The sequence below is a fragment of the Accipiter gentilis genome, chromosome 7 (assembly GCF_929443795.1).
Source record: "Accipiter gentilis chromosome 7, bAccGen1.1, whole genome shotgun sequence".
In the NCBI taxonomy this organism is placed as follows: domain Eukaryota; kingdom Metazoa; phylum Chordata; class Aves; order Accipitriformes; family Accipitridae; genus Astur; species Astur gentilis.
Genome location: NC_064886.1, coordinates 7,792,595 through 7,820,033, shown reverse-complemented (window position 1 = coordinate 7,820,033; position 27,439 = coordinate 7,792,595). Strand labels below are relative to the sequence as shown.

Sequence of the window (27,439 nt, the reverse complement as noted above, 5' to 3'; positions counted from 1 at the left end):
TATTTTCCTTTCCATTTGGGAGTACAGTATGGCAATTGGAATGTATCTTATTAGGGAAATAGAGCTACAGTATAATTAAAGCTATGTAGGCACACTGTATCACCAAGCCCTGAAGACACTGCATGAAATTTTGGAAGGAGAACCTGAAAAATTCCTAGTAGCAAACTGCTGAAGTGAGGAATCGTTACTGAAGGGAAGCTGTAGAAGGGTGACTGGCGTCATTTAAACATGCACTGATTAATCCATGAGAGAGATTTTATTAGATATAAAAAATTTCTGTTTTCTTTTTTGCTGAGAACTGTATCTTTTGTAAGCTAACACAGTATGATTTCAGAGTTTTTTAACTAAGAGGTTAATTAAAGTATTAATTTTTAAATGGATTGGGAGCCATTGTGGTAAGATTGGGGATGCTATGGTGCTACTGACCAGAGCCAGTTCTGTAGCGAGGGAAGTGTTGGAACTGTATTGCACGTACAAAGATGTATTTGTGTCTGGGTTCTTTTGTTGGTGTTGCCAAACCCAGATTGTGGTATGATATTCTGCAAATTTATTTGCAGAATGAATTTATCTCTATTCCTGCTGGATGATCAAATGAAATTTCCTACTGATGTAAAACTCAAATATTACATATTGACTTTTTTTCTGCAATAATAGAACTGGTGAGCTGCAGTGTTCATTGCTATGTCCTCAAGATCCAAAGTTCCTTCTCAAGGAGTTTTCCTGTTAAGCATTTCCTCTGCCCTTGTTCCTTCCCTAGTTTAAGCCTTGTTTCACAGACTGCTTCTGTCCAAAGGAACAAAAAAACCCTGACCAGCTTGTTTTTTGTTTCTTTTGACACCAACACAGTATGTCTGTCTGTGCCTATGAGAGAACTATATTGAAATAGCTTTCTTTGTGAATTCCTCATTGCTATTCATTGGTGGAGATTGTCACGTAAGGGTCAAATTAGAACTCAGTCAACCAGAGCAGCAACGAGAGGAGCCAGGCTCAAGATAGATTTCGCCATAAGGTCTGAGAAGCGGTTTATTTGGAATTTGTTATGTGTAATATAAATTTTTTTTATTTTATTTTCCGAAGTGTTGCTCTTTTGTCTGTGGAAACTGAATTATGCTTAATTTATTTCCTCTGGTCATTTACTTGAGAGTTAGTCTTTCTCTCACTCTGCCTCCTGACTTTCATCTTTGGGCATATCTTTGCACAGTTTTGTTGTATCTAGTAAGTTTTGAGCATAGAATTTACTTCTGTTAGTTTAAGAAAAATGAGTATTCTGGCATGATGGTTCCATGACCTTGGAGATTGGATCCATGCAAAGAAAGGATCGTATTTCTGGTACTTTGGCTGAAACACAAGAAATTGTGTTTATGCTGGCTTCAGGAAGGCAGACAGTACCTGGTCAAGCATAAAATCTGCTGGGGCAAAACCACTCTCTGAAAATGTTCTAAAACATTTGAACCAGCAAAGTGAGTTTGTACTGGCTCTGTATTTCATGCCATGTGGTTGTAGCAGGTTTGATGTGGTGGTAGCTTAAAACTGGATGTACTGCTTCACAGAACCATGCCTTTGCAAAATGGATTCTGTTCTGTACATTCTCCAGCAAAAACAGGTACTGAATTTGCAGTCACTGACCCAGAGAAGTTTTGGTGCCAAATGTTTTTAAGACAGAACAGATCAGAGATTTACAGAGCTACACAGATGACCTAATATCCCAAAAGCTACTTTCATTTGGGTTTTGTATAGGATTAGATTACAGACAGGTAGAACAAACAAAGTGGCTGTAAGCTATTGTGCAGCGTGCATCTTTTAGAAATTAATGTACCATCTCTAACAGGTATCTATGAAATGATCTGGAGCCATTTGGGGGCTCATATGTCAGACATGGGGCCTAAAGTTGCATGCCTAAATAATTAATCTCACTTCTGAGAGCATCGTGTTAGGTTTCTGTGTTTTAAAATGTTTGGCTAAAATATCCAGTTTTGTAACGTTCAAAATCCTCATTCCAGTCCAGAGTTTCCCCTGATATAGGACATTAACAGTAAGTCTTACAGGAACAAGCAAGTATTGATCACTGATACATATCAGATTAACTGAGGTTGTTTTTTTTTTTTCTTTAGGAGTCTCAGGATTGGCTTCTCTGAATATTGGTTCTTTTTCCTCCAAGTTATGAGGAAAACAGTATAATAAATAATTTATACAACATAGTGAGGAGAACCGGGAGATAACTGTGTACAGAAGTGGCTGTAATACCTTACTAACTAACTGTCTTCTCTTTCCTCTCTTGTAGCTGGTTCTGCTTGAGGCTGCTCTCCTGCTTTGTCTATACTTTCCTATCTTAGTGGGTGATGTCACAGCAGCTCTAACATTCAGACCCCAGTAATCCACTAGGTGTGTATCACTTCTTTTTCTCTGCATGCTTTCTGATACTGCTTGGGGGATAACAGTCATTTTCTGCTATTCATCTCTTGTGGCACTTCAGGGTGAAAATATAATTAACATGCATTATGCTTCAGTTTCATAGATTATTTAAGACCCATTTTTGCTTTTATTCTGATGCTTTTCTTCCCTGTAGAAGCACATAGCTACTGTTCCCATGCATGCTCATAGGCCTTCATGTTTGCTCCTACAGCTGCCGGTTGCTCTATGTACAAGCTTCTTGTTGCTCATCATAGTACCATCTCTTGTCAGCAGGACCTAGCGGACTTGAATTGGGCTGGGAGAGGGCAACAGTGGGACAGCTGTGCTCAGTATTCAGACTATTGGACCGGAGAAATCTCCTCTGTGGCCCGAGAGCCACTTCCCCTCTCACTCAGAGATGTCTCTGTGATGTTCTGTCGCTGACGGGTGACACTGCTCTCTTCAAACGCAGCTCACTCAAGTACCCGATTGCCTTAGGCAGGCACAATACTTTGAAAAGTGCAGGGGATTTGAGGTTCTCCAGGACTGTTAGGATTTAGGTGCCCAAATCTCACAGAACTTGACCCCCCCTTAATCTCAAGGGCTCTTTAAAAGCCCTTGACTATTAGCTACATCTTAAATTAGCAACATTAGTGTGCAGAGTTAACTCACTTTTTTTGCAGAGTACCAAGTGACCCTAGGCACGTTAATGTTTCCAAGAGCCTTCAAACTTGGGCATGAGCTGAGGTATTAGTAGTGCATAGGAACCCCTTTTTGGGGGGTGATTTTCATCCCTATTGAGCACGTAAGTTGTACTGACTTACAGGAGGCCATTTGATGCATTAGTTCTTCATATGAACAGTCAGGAAAATACAGATCCTCTTACTTTGCTCTAACTCTAATGCAACACTAATATATTTAGAGTCACGTAGGCAGGAGAGAGATTTGCTGCTGTCAGCGTAGCCTTTGACACTCTGTAGGCAAGTGTTTGCCGTGTTTAGAAGTGCAGCCTAAGGAATAATCTTTACCTGGCTGCTATAGGTCTAATATTTTCATTTATTTATACCCTTTTCAATGTGCACTTTAATTTATTTACAAATGGTAGCAAATTGCAAGTGGCAGCCTGAGTAACTAACTCATGAGTCAGTACTTTTATTTTTCTCCTCTAGTCTAGACTGCTGATAATGTAAATTGTTGAAACCCTGGGTAAATAATTGGGAGTGCAATCAACAGCAAGCAAGTATTTATCTGCTAATAAAACATTTGAAATACAGAAGTCTGTCTTTGTCCAACAGTTCTTAAAAGGCACTTATTGGTCCTGCTGTTGTTTCTGCGTAGCAATTAGGATTTTTATGGTCACTAATTGTACATCTGAAAATTTATACAGTTTATTTTCTGCCTGTGTTTATCTTTGCACAGAAAAAAGAAGCACAATATTTATGGTTGTAAAGTTAACGTTATATTTTCTGCATGGAGATCTCTGTAGCTCACTAGAGATTTGTACCATTTCTAGAATCCAAATTTTCTAGGTTCTCTCATGTGTGGCATCAAGGGCTTATAGCTCATTAAGGATTTTCTGAATGGGATCTTTGTCACATTCTCAGAATGTGACTTGAAAGTTATATACCAGCTCAGTCATCAACTGTGACTTTTACTATTAAAGCTCTTACTGCTTCAGAATCTGTATTAGAGGAGGTGCTTCTCGATTTTTCATGCGCTATTGGTAATGTTTTTCTTTAGAACAGAAACTTGCATTATATATTCTAAAGGGAACCTATTTTTAAAAAATTTAGTTACCGTAGTTTACATCTTGTCATCTTCTTCCTACATCTCTACTTGATTCACTTTTTGAAATTAGTCCATAGAAGTATCCAGCCTCTTGGCCCCCCAAAAGATAACAGCTATGTCATATCGTAGTCACATGTGAGAAAGAGCCGTTTCAGCTGCAGACAGTGAATTGCCTGAAAGCTGGACCCTGTGGGGAGTGATTGAGGAAACCCGAGTTCCTGCTCTGCACCTCTGCGGAGCCTGTCTCCATTCATTACTCCCTGACCCATCCAGACTTTTTTTTTTTTTCTTCCTTGGGCTGGGAGCATCCCTTCATCTGAGGTGTATTTGGATCTGTGTGTTAGTCAGGCTGTTCCTCTGCTGTAGCATACCAGTAGTGATAATTAGCAACCAGGTAGCCGTCTTTAAGAATATATAGTTAGAAATGCCCCCCATGTATGTTTTTCCAAAAATATGACTAGTGCCTGGGTCTGTGAAGTCCCACTTCTTACAGGAGTGTGAAAGGAGTCTGTGATCATGTCTGCACTACTGGGAGGAAAGGCAACAAACAGAGCTGTCTCCATCTGTGCAAAGCAGGGAAGCACAAAAGCAGAAACATGCAAGTTGGCTGCATATGAGCCAGCTTAGGTCCAGAAAGTCTGGCTGTGTTTATGTATAGCTCTGCCAGGGCTAAATCATGCTGAGCTGTAGCAGGTGAGTCACGCAGGCCTGTCCTGTGTTATACAGACTTCCCGTGAGTCACACTACCCTTTTAGGTGGTTGTGATTCTCCTTTGCAGAAACCAACATACTCTCTGAAGGTTTTACAGACTTTTAATAATCTAGCAAAACGAGGTTCAGAGTGGAGGGTCTCTGAAGTTGACAGCTTGGTCTATATTTGACTGGTTTGCAACATCTGGAAAACCCTTTGGCGGTTTTGGTTTTCTTTCAGAATCTCAATAAAAGTTAAATCAATGCATAAATGAGAAAAGTCACTTTTGCTTACTGCTCTGAAAACACGAAAGGCTCAGATCATGGTTATAGGTAAACATTATGAGATGAATACGTGGTAATCCTTACACTGTTTTCAGTGTGATTTTGTATCACCCTGATTCCTTTCAACAGCAACTCCCTAGGACTTAACAATGAACCACAGAGCTACTGGCAGGTTATTTCCCATGAAGTCAAGGCGTATGTCATTGGGTTTGGGTCTGTTACTTCTGCCCCAGTGTCTTTTGGGCCGGTTGGATGATTTCAACCACGTATGACAAAAGAAGGGAGACCTCGGGCCTACTTACGAGTTTCCAACAAACTGTGTGAAAACGTGCAGCTTAATATCTACTAATACCCTTCTTCTGGGAATATAACAGTATATGACCACATTATCATTAGCTATCAAAGAATCAGCACAGGAGAGAGACCTGATAAATGTAACAGTCATGGAAAGCGCATCATTCAAGAGCGTGCATCATCTAACGGCACTGAACGATGAAATGCAAAGCTTCAGGAAACCAGGGTTTGGTGCTATCAGTGTTCACAGAAATCCTTGTTGATTGATCAAAAACAAAGAATCTCTGGCAGCAGGAAGGATCACTCCTGATTTGCACATCAAGGGACAATTTCTAGGGACTTAACTCTCACTGCAGAATATGAACTGTTTATGCACTGTTTTTGAATTACAGGAGCTGGAGAAAATTCTACCTCTGTGCTCATCTCAGAGGAGCTCTAAGTAGTTTAGTAGTAAATGGTAGTAAGCTAGTTCCTTGTTTAGCTTTAGTGAAAAGGTTCTGTGGAAGGCACCATTTAAGCTTATATTATGTTGCTGATTTTATATTCTTATGAAAACATTTTAAATTATGTTCACATTATAGATCTGTGGAATCAGTGGGGAGTTTTGCTGCATGCATCACACAGATGGAGATATGGTTTTAAATGGAATACTTCATAACTCTGCTAAGAGAAGACATAAGGCAGAAGATACTTCCCATCTAGTTGGTTTCTGAGTTTTTTCCTGCGTTGAGAAATAAGCAGTCCTGTGCGTTTTCCATGAAAGATGTTTGATTTTGGCTTTTTCATTTGCATTATTAACGAACAGCTGCATGAAGGACTGTTTCATTGGCTACCATGCTGAAATCATCAAGCACATTTCAACTGCAATTGCCCTGTCTGTATTTAAAAATATTTTCCATATTGCAGTGTACTCCTATAATTTAAAAATGAAAACTATTTTCAGCTACTGTCTGCTAAATTTGGGGAGGGCGGGGTCCATTCACTTGGGAAAAATGGACAGAACTGTTTTCTTGTACTGTGAAGTTTCTGTCTTTAAAAACGTTGAACTCCTCATTTATGCTGTTAAAGACAGAAATTCCAGGTGTCTATAGTGAGAAGGATTGTGTTCCTCATTCCCTCCAAAGCTGTATCTTTTTTTATATATGTCTTTTAAACACATTATTATTTGCACAGTGAAATTAGCTTTGCAAGAGGGATGAAAACCCTTGTCAGAGCAATTTTAAAGAAAAGATCAATGGAATTAAATATAAATTCTCTCCAAGGTGTGCATGTGGGGTTTTTTTGAACAAGGAAGCCTTGGATTAATTACTTTTAATTTAAAGTCAAGTGGATGGAAAGGAAGTCTTTTCAGAGAGCACTGCAGTTTGCTTCTTAGAGTGAACAGTATTTTAGTAGGGTGACTAACAATGTGCATTTTTATTTCTAACCTCTGACCTGTGCCCTCCCCACCCCTTTACCTAACCCTTTCCATTTGCCCTGGTCAGTTAACAGGCAGCAGCATTTGAAAACAATCATGGATGACTATGATATCAGGTCTGCTGCCAGCATTTTAGCATCTGTTAAAGAGCAAGAAGCTCGTTTCGAGCGGCTTACCCGTGCACTTGAGGAAGAACGGCGCAATGTCTCCTTGCAACTTGAGCGTGCCAATCAGCCAGCAGACCGAATGAGCATTTGCAACATTGGCAATGGTCAGCCACTGGCAACCGCCTGGCAGCAGCTTGTACTGCAGGTAACAGCCTGCTCATTTTACCTGTTGCTAGAGTTCACCTATACCTGAATTTCCCATTCCAGAAGGTCAGGTGCATCTTGTTTGTTGTCAGCATTTCATTCTGTAGCCTGTCTTCTGATACCCCGGAGTTTGTATGCTTCATTGATTAATTTGGTAGCTCAGACGTCAGAGCCTTGGCTTAGAAGTTGCTCTTACTTCCTCTTAGCTCATGGGATACTTTAAAAAATGTATGCATCCTTGAGTATTAAACCCTAAAGAGAGATCTTCACAGCCTTCTCTAAATCTATGCACTTGCTGTAAGCATAGTGATGTGCTGGTGATTGAAAAAGAAAGCTGAATCATAATCTCCATAGCAAACAAAATTTCCATTAGAAATAGCTGGACTTTGAATAGAGGGAACAGCATGAAAAGCAGGGATTTCCCTCCTGCGAAGTCTTATTGTTTGTGTAGGGAGGACTTCATAATTTGTTTCTTCTGTTTATTGAATTGATAGGCTTTATTTTAGTGATGCAAACTGGCTTTGTGGTAGCCTTAGATTTCCAAATATTGTTTTGCATGATATGTGTTCTTTAACTGTTTAAATGTACAATGATAAACTACTTACATCTCTAAATTACTTAAGCTCGCAAATCACTCTGACATGCAAGGTAAGTCATGCAGAAGCAATAGTACTGTTGGTGAAGGTCTGTTTCCTAAGAAAACATTGTTCAATTCGGAGAGAAACTCCAGGCTATGGGGATTCTAAAAGTTGTTTCCCAATTATACCAGACTGTTTTACAATTATACTTGCACTGAGCTGTGTTCAGGCAGTCTTTACATTGTATTATGTTAGCACAGCTTTTCTATTAAGAGCTGCCATGTTTCTGTACATGTAGGTGCTTGAATATGGGACTTCATGTGAAAGCAGCAGCCTGCACTGGTTAGGCTAAAAGTCTGACAGTAGCTGGTACGAGATGTAGATTGTTATCGTCTGATCAGCAGCTGGGCTAGGGAGAGGGGAGATGTGCTTACGTATTTTTTTTATAGAAAAAGGACAAGTTCACCTTCACTTTTTCTGAATGACTTTGTGCAAAGTGCCTGATTAATAGCTCCAGAATGAAATTCCTTATCCACAAAACTGATGAAGCATGAGTTTTCTGCAGTGTTACGGCTTAAGGTCTAACCACTTCCAAAAAAAATTAATAAAAGAGTTTAAGTTACTGGGGTCTACGTGACACTTAGGGAGAAACAGCCCCTGTAAGTGACCCCAGACTGAATTTGTGTACGCTCAGCTCATTGCCACTGGATGAGGGGAGCTTGCGTTCACAAATAATTAGTGTTGAGGTTTTTAGAGTAGCTTGTACATGAGATAAAGTGGTTGAATAGCCAAATATGCACAGTTAAGAATTAATGTAGGGTTATTTGTGTGAATTTTCATTAAATGCACTGACAGCCAAATTCCTCCCTGACTTACTAGAATGAATTAAATAGTGTTTAAATGAAGGATGAAAGCTATACATTCAGTCTTACGCAGAATATATAATTTCACCTTTACTATAACATATTGCATTTCATTGTTAAGAGTACATAAAGCAAAAGGTACTCTGTGCTCTCTGTAAGGATTGCTCATGCACTATACTGAAATGCATCTATCTCTGAAGCTGTGTTTCAGTGAGGACTGACTGAATTCTGCTTATCACCCTATTCAACCTTTGTTGTAAGTAATATTAAAAACTAACCCAAGTAGTAGTTATTCCATTTGGAAGTTGCGTAGGTGATCATGTGTAATCTAGTTATTCTGAGTAGAATTTGGGCAAAAAATGAGGGTTAACTCCATTTTACGAGAACGCCAAATAATCTTTAATGATCTCCACAACCAGGCATCAGTTTTCCATGTTGTTTGATTGTCAAAGTGGAATCTGTCAAAGGGATTTGTTAGAGAAGTGTGTTTAGTCAGGGCTTTGTTAACAGTTTATCTCAGAACTTTTTTGTAATATATGCTCCAAAATTTATTCCTTTCTTAGAAAAGAAAATAAGCATGCTTTTTTTATTGTAGAAAAGGAAAAAATAGTATATGGGCAATGTGCCAGAACTGTAACAGTTTTCCGAAGCCCTCAAAAGACAAAGTCAAGGTCTTATGCAAATACCGATTCTATTTAATTCATTCTGGATTTTTTTGCTGGCCACTCTTTTTGTTGTTGGTTGTGGGGCTTTTTTTTATACCAACTTAAAACTCATTCCATCACAATAGCTCCTTGTCCTTGGCAGCCCATTTAGCCACTTCCTTCACTTCACTTACTGGTAAGTTCTGCCTGTTCAGTGTGAATTTAGAATATTCAAATGGAACATGTGAACTGTGGTGCACTTGTTGAGATTTGCTGGGAGTGTATATGGCATTGTGTCTATTGGCCCCTGACAAGAAATATCAGATCTGCAAATGAGGTCAGGGATGTGCTGTAATTGCCAAAAAACATGTGCATGGACTTCTTAATTCTACATTAAGAAAGTGTGGGGGATTTTTCTAAGAAGTATCTTCAAGCTGTGAATGGGAGAAGTTGATTACTTGGACAATCTAAACAAATCATTAATGGTTTGTTCAGATATTAATTAGAAATAGCTGAGATTATTCTTTAATGGGAATTTTTCCCAGAGGAGAGGTTTCTGGGAGATACTGTCCTCAAAATAAGAGGTCCGAAATGTTGCCAAAAGGTCTCCCATTAATATCAGTGAGAGTCTTTTTATTGAGGTAGCGGCCAAAGCATTTGTGTTTTCATAGCCCGTTGTAGAAGGCAGTGCCTGCCAAACCTTCGGGCTGTGCACAGGTTTTGTACCCATCTCTCCGTCCCGCAAGAGGCAATAATCAGCTGCCACCATACGGCAGCTAGCTTTAACCAGCCCACTTTCTGGCAGATAGGTACAGAAGTGCCGTGTGTGGTTAATGCTGTTGAACAAGTCAGTAAATGTAACTTCTGCCCTGTCTGGCTTCCCCAGTCTTAAAGGCTGGCTTTGATTAGAGTTTGTGGCTGAGCGTACAGTCGGTGACATGAATTAGGATGTTTCAACTCCAGAACTTCTGGAAGGTGTGCAGTGTTATATGTGCGTTACTGCAGATTTTGAAGTGGTCAAATAAAGTGCTCTTCCAGACTAAGAACTCTCTGGACAAAAGGTTATTAATTACTCAGTGAAAACCTTTGCATTACTCTGAAAAATGTGACATTTAATGAAATTTTAATCATAGAGCTTTTAGCTGGTTAATAAAAATCTCCTAAAAATCCTTCCAGTTTTTAAGGATGATCTTGACTACTGTTCCCGACTGTGGCTTTGAGTGGTGGCAGCCGCATGGCTGGCTATCGTTTTTGTTTCTGAAAGTGAGAATCTGGTTGTACGAAAAAGATGGGAGCTGTCTGTTAATGTATATTTGTGTTTGGTTCTCCAATTTTTACAGTAAAAAATGTAAAAAAAAAATAATTTTTTGGTTGTTTTATCATCCCAAGCTGTAAGAGTCTTGGCAGTCTTTGCCTTCTTACCAGTTTGCTAATGCAGGCATAGTCCAATAAGCTTGTAAATCACCGGTGAGTAGCACCTATTTTGTCTTCTACATGTTAAAGTATCTGGTTGATAATGTTTTTTACAAGCTTGTTAAATCTTAATACTATTAATGTGTGAGGTATTTAGTTTAATCTACCTGGTTCTAGTTCGCTTCTTGTCAAATCAGCCTTCTGCTGCTCTTCAGAGTGTGAACTAAAGTCGGATAGGGAGAAGGTAGGAAAAGTGCATGGGTAGGGTATGTACTATAGGGGGCTGAATGTACAAAGCTGCAATATTATCACTGGTTAGCTAACCATTCAGAGCATTACTTTTTAATAATAGAATATTCTCTTTTTTTTTTCTTTTTTTACTTTTGTTAAAACATCAGACATGTGAAACTTGTTAAACACAAGGCTATATCCTGAGTTGGTTTAAATTGGCATGGCTCCATGGGTTTCAGAGAAGCTCTGTCAAGTCTGATCAGCTGGGGAGCTGAACAACGTTTGCATTCAAAGATTGTTTCCCCACTGGTACACATTGACAATTTCCATTCCTGTTAATTTTTCATAACCAAAATAAAGTACAGCATTCAATAAACCTGTTTTGCCACAAACACACTGTGACAATACTTCAACTTCACATGGTATAAATAACAGAAATCAACCCCTTGCATGCTGGTGCAGTCTTACTTATCAGATTGACACTTATGCCTGTAAGATGTAACATAAGTTGATCTGAGAAATCTTTGCATTGACAAAATCATCCATAATTAAAAATGTATTTCATTTGACTGTTATTTCTGTTATTTTAGGTTCCCTGTGGTGGGTTTGTTGGGGTGGTTTTATGTTTGGGTTTTTAAGATATATTATCTAGTACATTTGGCTAAGGAGGTACTGGAATAGATTAAACCCAAAATGGAGATTGTGTGTGTGCATATATGTTAGTATAGTATAGATAGTCCCACATGCTTTTTGCAGAGCCTGTTATTAAAAAAGCCTATCAGCATAAATTCACTCTGGTGTACTTTTTTTTCTTCCTTAGAATTATATTTTAGTTTAAAACCTAATGGTATTAAATTGGTAGTCTTGTTGCGAGTTTTACAGAAATCTGCTGTACTTTATGGAATATTTTTTACTCATCGAACAGTAGTTCCCGTAAGAAGGAAGCTCCATTACAGTCCTGGTGCCACAGAATTGGTAAAGGCTGCCAAGGAGTAAATAGTGACTGAACAATGGCTATAGGGTTTGTGGTATGCTTTCTAGAGGTCTGTCAGTCAACAACATGTGGCAAGAGTCCTATGACTGCAACTCTAAGTTAAATCAGTTTCAGTGACTGTTTTCTTCCCCTAAAAGGAGTGATAAAATATCTTCGTTTTCAAAAGCAAAATACAAGTTTTGGATCCTGTTTTGACTTTAAACTTCAATCCAGCCAGCTCCACTGATAAATTTTTGACTCAGCATTAGGCCAGCAGCTTCAAAGGTTTCATCCTGTCAATCTGTTGTGCTTTTTCACCCCACGTAAGAATGAGGCTTGCTGAGATTCTTAATAGTAAAGTGTGCAAGTGCGTTGTATGGGCTGAAGTTTCTAATAATCAAACCAAGCTGAATCAGCATGATGTGATACCAATGAATATAGCTTAATATCTTGCATTTGTGTAGGTATTACATCTAGTAATATACATTATTTTACAAGCTTCTCACTTGTCACTTGTAAAGTCAGCCCTGTGCACGATTGTGCAATTGCAGCAGTTAACATGGCATGAATATGGTGTTGGAGGCAGAACTGAGCTTGTTTGTACCTTTTGTAATACCATGCACAATAATTTGGTCCCTTGGACGTGCCTGAGACAGAGTTCTCTGAAATAGCGCTTGTGATCGTGCCATTTATAAAGGCTTGTTAATGATTCAGTGAAGCCTGCTCTACAGTCATTTGGTACTAGCTTAACTATTTTTTCTCTCTGTTCTTTAAACTGAAAGAATATAATTAGTGTGATGCCAAGTATGGTAAGTTACACTGTTACAAATATATCTTGTCTAAGTCCTATTGGTAGGTTATTCCCCTTTTTATACACGGCTGTCCTGAAAGTGGTGGAGTTAAAGCAATGCAAAAGCTGTTGCTTCTGAACTGAGGAACTACACACAATAATGAACTGTTTAAAAAACAAGGAAAAAGCAACTTAAGTGATGAGGTTTTTGAGTCAGGTTTTTTTTTATTGCTACTGTGATTATTTGTTGAGAGGTATGGTAATAAACACAGGCTCGAAATTGTCTATCATGTTTAATTAGTGTCCTACCTCTGTAACTGGTAAGAGCTTTTTTCATATGTTTCCCTAGGTCTGACATATGTTTAACCATGCTTTTCTATAAACTGATACGTAGTTTTGGTGCAGATATTCCCTAACTTTGTGTTTAACCAAGGTATTAGCAACATAGAGTTGAAAGGAAGGCAGAAAAGTAAGTGGGAATGAAGAAACTTGAAATCACATACTGTTTGGTTGGGGTTTTTTCTATTAACACCCTCTCCAAAAACCAGCCACCCAAAAAACCCCCTCCCAACAAATAATACCCCAAAAGACCATCCTGAAATGTCAGTAATCAACCAAATTAATAAAATTAATCTTTTCTTCACTTTGCAAACGTGATTATAGCTGTTCAAGGAAAATCAGCTTATGGAAAAAGCTACAGAATATTTTCATAGTTATAATTTGGATCATTTATATTTCAACTTATGTTCCAGAGAAATAACACCTGTTTAAAAACTAACACACACATTTTCATTTTTTAAATTTTTAGGCAGGTATCTTGTAGCGATAATTAAACACCAATAGCCTTCAGTCTTTGTGTTAATCTGAGGTACCACTGACTTCTGCCAAAAATGACATTTTGTGAATTGAGGGTCACTTTCAAGTAGAAGGTGAACTCTAAAGCACACCAGAACACATGGCGAGAATTTAAAAAAATACAAGAAGATTAGCTCAAATTGCTTTTCTAAGAAAATACCATCAGGTTAACCTTTCTGAGTTAGTTTGGGCAACAATAACTCTTCTGTCTGTATTTCATTACTTTTATTTAAGATTCTCTGCTCCACACTGACATAGTGCAGACTGTTAGAATATAGAGACTGTTTCCAGTGCTTTGATTGTAAGAACATGGGTGCATTAATATTGTATTTATGTTTGAACAACTGCAGAGAAGAAGCAAAAATGGGTTCCGAGTTGCACTGAGTCATCAGCTTACCTTTTTTTTTCTCCTTTCCATCTCATACAGAATGCAGTTCCATCTTTGTATGTAAAGTTTTATGTAATTAGTTGTCATTTGTAGTGCCTCCTGGCTTCCTTTGTTATATTTGTGCTCGTATTAAGGGACTGACAGCATGGAAAATTACTTTTTTTTTTTTTTTTTTTTTTTTACCTCACAGGTAAGGTCAGGTACAGACAACAATGCTGTTTGTTCATGACAGCTCCCTGGTGTTACTGTACTATTTCCTGTTACAATGCCAAATAGCCAGAAAAAACCTCATCGGTAGTTAACCCATGCATGTTCTACTTCTGCTAGTACTGAGCAGATTGCAAAATGTTGAAAGAATTTGTGGGGATAGCCCTAATTCCTTTCTAAAACCAATTGAAACCATAGAAATGTTAAGTTCTGACTCAGGGGTACAGTATGGTTTAGCGTCGAGAGTCACATCGTGCCAGTTCTCCAGCCAGCTGCTGGTGCCCCTGCTCTCAGCTCCCCTATCTCTGTAATTCAGCTCTTGTGTTCTTTTGGCCTACAGATCCCTGTGCAGTTACACATGCGCTAGCTATGCCATCAGCCTGATCCTGTAAATTCAGTACGTATGAGTAGTCTTACTGAATTTCTAGGAATGACCTGGGTCGGGTTTCAGCTTCTGCATATGTGCAACTATTCAAAGGTTCCGGGGGGAAGGAGGGGGGAGATTTGGGAATATGATTCCCATGGGAGAATGAGTCCTTAGATCAGAATTCAGTGTGAGCTGAGAGATATTTGCAGTACCTATGAACCCCAGCACGGTTAGGTACTGGACCAGAAGCCGTTACTCAGCTACTTTTCAGGGAGACGTGTTCCCCACACGTGAGGTGTGATCCTGTCTCTGGCTTCGGCTGTGTTGGAGATGATAAAGTTGAGTTTCGTTTGGAGGTTGGAGATTTTGCCGCCTTTTTTATGGGCAGTGTCCCGTCTCTGCGAAAGCATCAACTCCTGGTTTGCAGTGAGAGCCAGGATCTTTTGCTGATAGCTCAGCAACAGTGGAAACTGGAAGCAAGGAACCGATGTTTCTCAGGGCCAGAGTACTGCAGATGGCTTAAGACAGTGTTGCTAAGCCAGCCCACACCTTACAGGAATTCAGCTAGAGCAGTAGCTCTCTCGGAATTACTGCAGGTGTTTGAAATAGAGACTTTCCGAAGTGACAGTGTGGCATGTTGCGCCATTGTGAGCTCAAGGAGCTCCTGCTGTTTGCCCTTCTGCTGGGATTACCCAAATTCCGAAAGAAATCCTAGAACGTGCTTCCTGTATTGCAGGAGGAATGCGATAGCACAAGGCTAACAAAAAACGAGAGTTTGTGCCACAGGCATCATGGTATATCATATGAGAGCCTCTGAAGGATGGACTCAAGTAGTATTCCTATGAGAATTTACATTTCCTGGTGGTTCTATTTCTTGTTTTAGCTTCTCTCCTATGATTATTCTTCAGTCTTCAATTAAGGCCTTAGATGGTAAAAACATGGATACAAAAGTGAACGGGAATATTGGCGTCAATTTCAGCAACAGCTAAGAAGATTTGACCAGCTGCATCAGAAGCTGTGAAGTGCTTTCCAGAAGGGATTTGGTTGATAAGCAAACCACCTAAACCTCACTTATTAGAGTGATTTGGGGCTGAGGTCTGCTGGCATGCAGCAGACTTGACTCAAAATCAGTTGCGTTATCTGAGAAGTGCTTGTATAAAACTTTGTCAGCAAATCTAGTTTAAAAAGTATCTAGTTTAAAAATCCCAAAGAATTCATTAAAAAAATTTAAAAAGGGAACCCAGCAACTGAGAAGCTGACCCTCTGGTAAGGAGATAATTACTTTATTCTTTCCAACACAGTGATTTGTTTTTCAGAATTTAATTACATACTATTTATAGTTTTACATGTGCAGGTTGAAAATATGTCTTTTAGCTCAAAGATGCATGCCTTTGCAGAAATCTCACTTTTCTCTCTAGCATCAACAGTACCTCACTTTCATGTCTCATACTTCATCTCTTAAGTATGTGCTCTGCAACTTGATCTGGTAAATACTAAATTCCAAAGTGCAATCTAATGTTTGCCAGCAGGACAGCAATTGGTTTATGCTAATGATTATAATAGTGCAACGCAATGACCACATTTACCCTAAGCATCTCCAAAACATTTTTGCAGTTTCATTTGCCTTGAAAGATCTCAACTTTTGTGTGGTTTTTTATTAAATGAGGTTTTGAAAGCAACTGAAAGGCAAGGATTTTCTTACTTTGTTTGCCAAGATTTGTGAATGAATAATTTTCCACAACTGTTAACCTTTCTGGCCTGGAACTGTGCCAGGTTTAAATTAACATTATTTCATTTGAATGACAAATTCACAGTTTCATAATAATTTTCCATGATTTTACATTGCTTTACTAATAGAACTATGTTTTCTTCTAGAAGTACATATAAGAGAAACATGTCAAAAATAAATTCTGTTTGCTGTGTGTACCTTATTATGTAAACAAGCATCCAGGTTGTTCTTTGCATGATGTCTCTGAGTGTTGCAAGATCAGTAAGTATACCTGCAAGTAATTATTAAAAATGTCTTAAAACAGGAACATTAAAATGTAAACATTAAAACTTTAAAGAGTATTATCAGGTTTAACAGGATTTTTTTAAAAAACAACTTTCTAGTCACATTTACCACATTTGCTTCTTGATAATTAACATGAAATTAAAACACCTTACATTTTAAAGTCGTGATTTATTTTTCATGTTCTCCTGCTAGTTTATTTCTCAGCTCAGACAGCAGAACATGATTAATTGTACTGGCTTTTTAAGATTTTTAATTCTCCTACATTTTAGTTCCCAAGCATACTGCTGTACTAGTTCAGCTGGGATGTTCAAGAAAAAAGATTTTAAACCTTCACAAAACCTTTTTGCACGATATCTCTCAATTTTATGAAGAGATTTTGTTACTAATGTAGGCCTTGATCCGTACCCGTATGAGCAAGGCAGACCTTTATCCCTACAAGGCATTGCACAGGAGTTGGTCAGTCTTCATAAGCCTCTACCCTTGCAGATCCACACGTAGCCGCAAGAATGTTTTGCAGAAACTTTAAAACCAACAAGCACGCAAACAGGCAATTTCCTCTTCCCTGAGCCCTTTGAGCTTTGGATCTTAAGGGTTCAGCCTGGCTTTTAAACCCCAAAATTTTCTACAATTCCATTTCGGTTGTCTCCAGTATCTATAAGCTCTTGTGAACTAATCCTGAAAGAGCCCAAAATGAATGTTGGGCTATGATGACATTGATAAATTACTGAGCCTTTTGCTAGTTCAGGCCATCTTGTTAATGGTCAAATTATGCTCTCGCTTGCTTTGTCACAAATGTAGAGTAATTCACTGAAGTCATCGGTGTGACTGAGAACAGAATGGCCAAAGATGGCCATGTGCAGCCTGAGGCTGCGTGCCAACTATAATTAAAACCTTTGATCTAAATGTCACAATTTACTTTTTTTATATATATGTATTTTAAAAAAACCCCAAAACAAAACTGCTTCCCTTTTTAAGCTACCAAATTACTAGCTGAAGAGAAGATTTTTTTTTTTAACCATAGTTGTGGTGACTGGGAAATGCTGTAGAATACTGTCAGAGTTCATTTTAGGGACTTAATCTAAAATGTATCTTTAGCTGCTAGCAGAGTGGCATTTTTAGAATACTGTAGTTAAAGATTGAAAAGGACTACAGTCTTTATGTTTCTAACACATCTCAATTAGCTCTTCTCCATTTTTGCAGTCTTACTTTCATATGTAAGTATTTCAAATACAAGAAACTTGCCCTGGAATAAAATTTCATACACAGAGACCTTAATTCTCTCTTCAGAAGAAAAATGCAAAACAGCTTCAGGTTTTGATTTGAGGAGGATAGTAATTACTGTAAAAATCGGTTGATGGTACAGAGGGGTATCAATCCAGTACATAATGGCGAACCACATTTTTGCCCTCTGGATGAGAGTATGACATGTTAAGCTGGTATCTTCTGAGCAAGTGATTGTAATGTGCAGCTTGAAATACAGCACAAATCATCTGGAAAATCCCAAAACCAAAACAAAATCTAAGAAATGAAAAATGGTTAATACTGGGTCTGTCTTTCCTACATTTGAGTGTCTTTGTTTTCCTTTCCAGTAACTACAGCATGAAATTATGGTCATAGTACCAACCTTAAATTTGATTTGTTTTCCTTGCTGTTGTCATTCTGTTATAAATGTAAAGCTATTTTAATTTTTTTTTTTTCTTAAACTGGAGGAGATTTTTCTATTTTTATCCCTGTAAAATGCAGTTGATTCTTACCTAAATGAAGCTGCTGGGAAGAAACATAGGTCATTCATTCAGCTGCGACCTATATGCAGTGACATGTAGTTTCCTCTGTCCTTTATTTCTAATGTAAGCAGTGCTGTCACCAGACTGTCCTTGTTCTCATCCCGTCATATGACAACTTGGATGAAATGGAGTTGACTGATCCTAGATGTAGCAAGGTGGAAGCTGGTTTTGTATACATATGAAAACCCCCTGAACTTACTGAAATGTCTAATGGTGTCCCTCTACAGAAAGTGTCCGCTTCCTCTTTGCCATATCGTTCTTCACCCTTGTGATCCTTTAGACCTCTTCTTGAATACTGTATTCTTAAATAAGGATGACACATAAAATCATCCTCCGTTGATATACAGCTGCTCTCCAGTTGAGGCAGTCTGGCTTCATCTCCATTTCTAACCTTGCAGTATGAAAGCAAAAAGATTGTCAAAACCATGTTGATGGAAATGTTAGAAATATCCTGGTGGATTTGTCCTACTAGAGTCATGCAACCATTCTGGAGCAAGTACAGATGCTTTGAAAGGGCTCATGTAACTTTTCAAATATATTTTAAAATTATGGAAATGGTAACAGGAGAAGATTTCAAAATGTATCTTGAAGATACAATGTTCTATTTTCATTTGTCTGTATTAAAATCATTACAGTAGGGCACAGGGACACATCACAGTGTACTTACTGTTCTTTAGTTCTCTCCCTTACCTTGTTTATTTGCTGCATGAAATTCCCAGAACGACAATAAAATATCCTGGGCATGGAAGCACCTATATGAATATAGGCTATCTAATTCTGAGAGTTGCCATGGGTGACTGTGGTGTTTTTACCTATAGGGTTAGCTGGGATTCTTGATTCATCTTGTGCCTTCTTGCTCTGTTGGGTTTATGGAAGTTACATATCACTGAAGCCATATGTTATGTTTCCAGGCAGAGCTGTAAACCATTTCATTTTTACTGCCTTTGAGAGCAGATCAATCTATAGTACAGCACTAGTGATGGGGAATTTCTTAAGGGTAATGCGAGAAAATAAAAAAAAGAGAGCTTGGCCCAGATACTCTACTACTCCATCTTCTAGAGAATTAAATCCCTTCCTATTTATACATTTTTAATTTCTCAGAGAGAAGAAAGAACGTTTTCACCCTACTTTTGCAGCTGAGAAAAATGTGACAGATTAAGAAATTAAGGTTCATTAAAAAGAAGGAGGGGGAGGTTGTGGTGTAGTCAGCAGTCTGATGCTAATGGATAGAGTGGTTGTTGCCAGAATTTGGAAGTTCAGTATAACCTTAGGGATCTAATCTATAGCTCTTATTTAGGTAATTAGTTCTTTTACTTCAGCATTGCCAAATCCCAGCATTCAGAATTATATGAGCTGGTAAAATATTGTAAGCCGCTAAGAAATACGGGGACTTGAGATGTATTTTGCCTTTTTTTTTTGTTTAAATGTTTGGCTTTGAGTCAACAAATTTTCAAAATCTACTTTACAACCAGAAGGCCTACAAGCATGTATTATATTTTTGAAAGGAAAATTGTGTTTTTAAATAACAACCTGACTCCAGAAGGTGGGAGTTCAAAATCCAGCAACGCTAAACTTGCATGGCTTGCACAAATACCTGTGGGTTTACAACATGAGAGACTTCTTATGTGAGTAAGAATTGGCAAGTCCATCCAGGAAGGTTTTCAGTTTCGTCGTTTTGCATGCAAGAGTAGCTACTTCAGTGCCCTATGGATACGGACTTTATAACGTTTTTTTTTCTCTTTGACAGTGTATAAAGGTCTGGCACATATCCATGTGCATGCCTAAACTGAATGGTACTTTTCTATGCCAGCATGGCCTCAACAAAAGTTGAGCTATTTTAATTTGTTAACTGAAGATAAGTTGGACAAGGAGAAGCCAGGGGAAAGTGCTGTACAAAAGTACAGGAGACTCATACAAAATGTGTTCCTTTTGCTTTGCTTTGCCCTTTAGGTATTTTATTAACGGCTACCACCAGTTGCCTCTAAATTATTCCACTGTAGCTAGACTCAGAGCATATTTTTTCCCTCCAGTGAAGCAAATACTTTGCTTCAGCTAAACCTTGTGAAACATCTACCATTGCACTTGTCAACCTTTACGGCATTTATTTTTAAACAAATTAGGATCAGAGTTGGGTAACATGGTTCTGCTCTGTTCTTTGCTGCTAAAATACAAAGCCTTGGCTCTAATACTCAGCTGGAATGCTGACGTTGGCAGTAACAGGAGGCCTGAAATTAGGATTAAATAGGTCTGAAACATTCCTTCCGATCTTAAACGTCAGTATAGGAGATGCCACCTTTTAATGTTGATCTGGTAGGATTGATAGTAATTAACGTGTTAATTATGTTGACACTGGAAGCATATTTTAGAATTTTCTGGGAACCTGAAGCTGGGATGAAAAGACACTTTTCTGCAAAGGTGCCTATTCTGATAATTAATTAAAGAAGATTAAATTGTAATGTACCTTTCTGCTTTATAGCTGGTCTTGCTGTCTCTGACTATGCCTGTTGTGCAGGGATAGTCTCTAATTTGATTCCAGTAGCTTTCAGTCCCTAATTACCATTGCTCAGCTACCAGCTGTTAGAGTGGTAGATTTATTTATTGCTTTGGTTTGCTGCAGGAACCTAGTACAGAAGAGGAAAAACAATCATTACCCTTTGGCTGGTGACTGCAAGCAGTGCTGGTTATTTAGCACTGGGGGAGGACTTAGCTTGGTTGCCTCTCAGACCTGGTTAACTGGTTACATCTGAAGGGCAAGGCTTTAGTTCCAGCGCTGGGTAAGCATGCCTTCCTGCCCCTGCGGTGGGTGAAAAAGTCTTCAGGTTTAGTTAAGGTTGATTTACACCTACCCACCTAGGCGTCTTTCTTCTAAGAGACTTGATGTCTTAGTATATCTGTTAATACCTAGCCTTCCTGCGGTTTCTTGGAAAAGGCAGAAAGAAGGATCCGATCCTAGAATAAGAAGTATGGGAGGCTCTCTCCCTTCCCCGGGACTTCATGGAGGTTCGCAGCCTGGCTGCCTGTCCAAAGACTGAATGTTAAAAGCTGGGTACTTCGAATTGGCTCGCAATAAATGGACCTGAAAACCGTGCCGTATCATGCTGTGAAGTCCCAGGTTTTGTTGCAGAATGTGGTGGTTGCAAGGTACAGCACATCTGGCATTCATTTTGGTAATGAGTAATTTATCAAGACAGTCTTTTAATGAATGTGGGACAGGTTTGTGGGCAGGTGAATGGTTTTAAAAAAATGAGGCCAGTTGTACTTTGAGCTATAAGCCTCGCTGCATCTGTGTAAGATGGAAAAGGGAGGAGACTGTGATGGAAGAACATCTTTCTCCGGCGTCGGTGCCTTAGGGATGGCGTTCGTCTCGAAGCCAAGTACGAAAAGTAAGCAAGCCAGAGCGTTTCCTTCCGTGTGCCTTCTCCTTAGACCTGCCTGTCATTCGCGAGGCAGCTGCGCTTTCCTGGGGCAGACCGTATCTGAAGGGCTTTCTCCTCCGTAGCCAGCAGGTTAGCCTTTTAGGAGAGGCTGCGAACGGTCCTTTTGCTTCGTGACGTTTTCCCTCTTTGTCTTTACAATCCAGCGGGAGAGACCCGGGGGGCGGGCCGGGAAGCGTGGGAACCCCGGGGGCTCCGGTCGGTGCCCCCGCGGGCCGCCGCCCTCCCGCGCCCGGCCGGAGGGACCGCACGGCGGCGCCGGGCACGGCGAGAGGCTCGCCCGCCTCGGGGCTCGGCTCGCTGGCCGCCCCGAGCCCCCAGCCCGCCGAGGAGCCGAAGCCGGCGGGCGCTCCCCGCTCCCCCGGCGCGCCGGGCGTGGCCGCGCCCCGGCCCCGCTCCGGCTGCGGCTGCCCCTGCCCGGCAGTGCCGCCCCCCTGCTCGCTCCCTCCCCGGGCCGGAGCCTGCCGGGCGGAGGGGAGAGCCATGTGAAAGGGACGCGTCCCCGGCGGTGGTTTGGGGCCGTTTCTTCTTAATTTCTTTCCTCCCGACGGAGCGGCGGCGTTGGTCGGTGGTCTCTTTTTCCCTGGATGGGCTCTGTCCGTAGGGAGGCTGCGGAGGGGCTCTCTGGAGCGGCGAGGTTGCTGGTCGGGTTACGAAAGGAGGGAGCTTCGCGGGGGGAAGAGACTCCGGAGGCTGTCAGAGGAGAAGGCTGGGTCCGCGGAGGGTTTGCAGGGAGCTGGAGGTGTTCTCTGCCAGGGACTGTGAAACCGGCACCTTGCGTAAATGCCTGCGGAACTCAAACAGGTTAGTGCTGAACTTGCGTCCTTCCCTTCGGGCTCTGGCAGTTCTGGGCGTCCGCATGTGCAGCGGTCCCGGCTGTGTGGAAAGGAGAAGGCTGTCGGGGGGGTGGAAGGGTTTGTTTACTTGTGTTTTCATTTCTTCGCTGAGAACTAAGAGCAAAAGCTGAGCTGCTCTTTCTAACGGAGCATTCGAGAGAGATTTTGCTTTTGTCTCTGTTGTGTTAACTGGTGAAACACCCAAAAAAGCAAGCCATTGTTTTCTTTGACCTCCTTGTCCTGCTCGATAAATCTAGGGAACTCTTTGACATGAACAGCAAGAAATAACTGCTTTTAAAAAAGAAAGCTTTGCTGTTGGCCTTTTGTTAAATGTTTGCTTTTCCCATACGGTGTTCCGCTGCTTTCACTTTGATTTTGTTGTTGAACGTACCAGGGAAATAACTTCAGTTTTCGACTCTAAACGTTATCTTAAACAAAAAGGCATCTTGGCTGTCAAGTTAATAATTATAATGGACTTACAGCTCTGTGTGAAAAGATCTCAAATCTTATTCTTTACCTTGGAGTGTCATTGGGCATTGCAGACTAAAGCTGTTGCAGACTAGATTTAAAGAAATAGAGATCATGTAGACTCCTGTAACTTACAGGTGCTTACCTTATTAACCTCCTTCATCTACCTTGTGATCCTCAGGAAACCCTATAAATTCAGGTGGTGGCAGGGTAGAGCTGCTCCTCAAACTAGGATGAGGTATTACCTGTTTCTTGACCCTCCTTTCTCTTTTCTGCCTCTTTATTAAGACACAGTATTTTAGGATAAGAAAATGCAACGGTAATACGTCACTGATAATGCATCTATGAATTCGCTTAGGTTCGGTGCACTGGAATTGTCAGAGGTGCTTCAGTGTGGTGTAATCGCGCTGTGTTCGACTTGTCCGTCCCAGTAACAGAAGGCTGAATCGTTTCTTGATGCAAATAGGATGTTGGTTCCCTTGAGGGAAGAGTAGCCCTTTCAGCTGGGCCCTGGAGTGATCATTTCTTTGTCTGTAGGCAGTCCCCGTAATCGCTGCCCTGCCTGCTAGAGGTGACGGAATCCTGGTTTTGTTTGGGTGCTTGTGTCACGCTAACTGTGCACTTCTTAGGGAGGAAGGGATTTTATCTGTGTACGTGGTCCTGGTCCTACTTCCTGACCTGAAGTTACTGTACCTGTCAAATTACAAGTAACGGGTTGTTGATTTTTAGATAGATAGATCTAAGTAGCAGCTCTTTGGATCTTGGTTTTGGTTGGTTTTTTTCCAATACATGAAGAAAATAATTGGAGGTAAGGACCAGAATGCTAACTGTAAAAAAAGGTGTGTTTGATGTCTTTTGACTTGTGTAGTAGAGCTGTGTTCTTGTCTTCTGTTTTTTTCTATTTTGAGAGGAGGAAAAGCTTGAGTGAGAGTGGAAGATTATAGTTAATCACTTTAGGTCATGCATTGCAGTTAACTTGTAAATTCTTCTTCCACATCAAAACAAAAAAAATCTCATAGTTTTAATTTTCATGCTGCCTGTCATAGTTGAGGATCAGACAGAGATATGTTACTTTATCTTTTCCGATGGAGCAAGGTTTATTGATTCATTCTGAGGTCTTTTTTGCAATGTAACTGATCAGTCTGACACTGCAACAGTGTATTAGAGAATGCTTTGCTTGATGAAAGGCTGTAGTTTTAAACCGTGAGTTGTCAGAGAAATTTATTGTGCAGTTACAGGGCCTCTAGAAAGTAATCTTTTTAGCTTTAATGATCACAATTAAGTAAAACTAAGCCAAATGGATAAGTGACTTCGAGGTGAATGGCAAGTCTACACAATCCATACAGACAGAAATAGGAGAGATGCTAGAACGGATTTCTGCCACATTATCTAAAACACATTAGGTCTTTAGTTAAAGACAGTTCTGAAATCATAATTAAAAAGAACCAAGAATAACTTCTAACTATGCTTTTGGCTTCTAATGGGAATAGTCACGCTTCCTGAAGTTTTGGGCCACAAAAGCAGCACTGTACCTGGGAGCACTGGTAGAAGAAACAGAAGACTGAAAAACTATTCTTGTGGCCATGAGTGGGCAGGGCAGGTGTCACCTTGGCCGTTCCCATTCCTTCTGATGAGGAATGAAGACTGCTGAAGTTTGTGCCGAATATCTGCAGTCTGACATTCTGCAGTGGCCTGAAAGGAAGCATAGAGCTTATGAATTCAGAAGGATCTTGAAGTCTGGAACTATTAAAATATGTTTGGTTACTATACGACATACGGCTTTGATCTGGATCTGAAATCTTAAGTGCTGGCTTGCCTCAGGGCCATGAAGTTATGAAGGGGAAAGGAGTCACTAAAAGTGACTTTTGCCAAAAACTCTTCAGTTCTGTGTTATTCCTGCTTCAGAAAATACTTTGCTAACATTCCTAACTCAGGCACCGAACTCAGTGATGCTGCCATTCTTCAGCACTTTGTCCCTGAAGCATTTCACTATACGATGATGCTGATGTGAGAGAGTATGAAATCTTCGATCTGGCAGGATGAAAAAGTGGTTAATGCATTAGTGACATACCTGATATGAGTCTGTACTGGTGATGGAAATCTTGTGGAAGAAATGTTCATTGGAGGTGCAGCATGCAAAAGCATCATCATTTTCCAAACAGTTGGGCAAGTCATACTAGAAAAACCATGTACGAAGGGAGCTTAATTTTTAACATGGATCATTATACAGATTCACCCATGGATTCTCACATATAATAGACTTGAAACAGGTCTAATGTGCTCCACTACCTTGGACTGAAGTGATGCAGCAGTCTACAATGTTGACTCCTCCCTACTTCCCAAAGTAAACCCTTTGCCAGCAGTTGAGACCTCTGTAGCAGAGCTGGGCAAAAGGAATATGGTTTGGGACTTGGTTACTGAGATTTTGAACTATGTACTGGAGCAACTGAGTGGAGGCACAAGTTGCCTTCTGCTAGCTCTGCAACAGAGGCAGTAACTCCCTGCAGGAGGGTGGACGTTGTGATTCTTTAGGCAGCTACTGCTTAACTCGGGTATGAAACTTCAGAACTCGGGTGTGGGGATGTGCCTTTACCTCTTGATACAGGGGCTTGCACAGTGGGGTCCTTCTGGAGCTGCAGCAGGACACAATGTGTAGGTTGTGAGAACGGAGATGTTCTGTTTCTGAAAATGCTGTTGCAAGAACTGTATTCTTCCAAAAGTGCTGTTGAGTGCTGTTGGGATATGAGGGTTTATAATGCCCAATTTGTGTGTCTGCCTGTGTGTATACGGCTTTGTAACAGCAAGAGATATACCAAGCAAAGCATTCCAGCAATTGCGCTTCCCGAGGCCGTGTTGCTTAGCCACCTGTCCCAAGGGTCGTGAGGTGAGCTGGTGTACAGGGAGAATCAGGCTGTCTGCATTTTTTGCTTAAGTTACACTGCAGTTACTAAAAATAAAACTGGTTGTTTTTTTGGTTTTTTTTTTTTTTTAAAAGTACACTCAACGTCTTTCATAATGTAGAAATAATCATTACAGAAGATAAAACGCATGGGGGGAAAAAAGCATGTTAAACACTCACATTTGAAACTGCATGGGCTGGACATTTCTAATGAGGCTGCTTGCAGACATTTCATGTGAAAGACTCTTCTCTGAGGAGTTTCTGCCTTAAAGTAAGGTTTTCATACTGACCGGTAAGAGTAGGTTCAGGACCACTCGGTGAAAATAGTTGTGTGTCTGTATTTGGGTGTTACATAATGAGGCATTTATCTGCATATGAGGATATTAGCATGTTCTCAGTGTGTCTTTACCTGTTCTTGCATCTGTTCCTTAGTTGCTCTAAGTTAATTTCCTCTGTGATAGGAAATATTGTGCTGGGAGACTTCTAAAAAGCTCCCGTTTCATTTGAAGCATGCCATAAAGGTGTAGGGAACATACCATATTTCACTTACTGCTTCTTCCCACCCCGAAGCTGCTGAAATGCCTATGCTAATTTAAGGAGGTGTTACTCCCTTCCCTCAGCCCCCAAGATACCACTCTGAGACACAGAATTAATACTTCTGAGATAACATGGATTTAATTAAGGAAACTAAAATTTCAGACTCCACCACTGCTTGTGCACCTTTCTGGAAGCATTTGTGGGTATGGTTGTGTGAGATGGGAGCTTCAGCTTCACTGGGCTAAGAAGATCTATCCTTTTCTGCTGTTGGTTTCCCAAATTATGCAACAGGTTACCCTCTTGGTCATGCAAACACATGTTTTCAGGACCATTCTGTGGACAAGACCAGTGAATTGATCCAGCTTAAAAACTGAAGCAAACCCTACATGCTTTAGGAAAAGAGGAATGACAGCTTGAGCCAGAATGTTTGAGGCCCTTGGAAGAGCTGTACCTTCCTCCTGGAGGTACCCCAGGGAGGAGAAGCAGCTCTGTATTAAGCAGGTTAGTGGGAGAAAGAAAAGGACAAGGAATAAACAGAAGCATATGCATAGGATCTCATGTAACTACTCTTGCTGGTGAAACAACATCAACACAATATAGGGGTTTCACATCTGCAGTGACTTGGCCTGGGAGCTCTGTGTACATTTTGTTTGGTCAGATCTTCCCAAGGGCAGAAGGGAGTGTTAGAAAGACACTGTTCTTCATGTGTTTGAAAACTACTGTTGTTTCAGTAGCATCTTTTGTGTGACTCACGTAGTCCAGCAAAGTTCAGCTATGCCCAATAATGACTTTACGGAAAAATGGCAAAAAAAAGTTAAGGTTGCCTATGAGGGTTGATAGTGGATGGGAACTTTCTTCTGTTTAACTCTGCCTTCCAAGGTATTTTTGTTAATAGGAAACTTCCTCATAATTTCGTATTAGCCTCTGTATTTTTCATAGCATTGTATTTCGCTAGTAGGTTTTCTTTGGTTTTGTTTCTCCTT

General features: G+C 40.2%; 1 protein-coding gene across 10 annotated transcripts in view; it reads left to right on the top strand.

Annotated features, from left to right (window-relative positions):
* ARVCF (ARVCF delta catenin family member) overlaps positions 1-27,439 on the top strand; it is a 297,786-nt gene that overhangs the window by 122,719 nt on the left and 147,628 nt on the right. For 6 of the 10 annotated variants that reach the window (XM_049806997.1, XM_049807000.1, XM_049807001.1 and 3 more), the window contains 2 exons: positions 2,282-2,382; positions 6,932-7,176. The exons of 2 other annotated variants lie outside the window; for them this stretch is intronic. In XM_049806997.1, the coding sequence (XP_049662954.1) occupies positions 6,961-7,176 (216 nt within the window). In that variant the 5' untranslated portion in view covers positions 2,282-2,382; positions 6,932-6,960. Of the gene's footprint in view, positions 1-2,281; positions 2,383-6,931; positions 7,177-22,244; positions 22,521-27,439 lie in introns of those variants that run through there. 2 more of the 10 variants (XM_049806998.1, XM_049807004.1) reach the window with 2 other exon arrangements.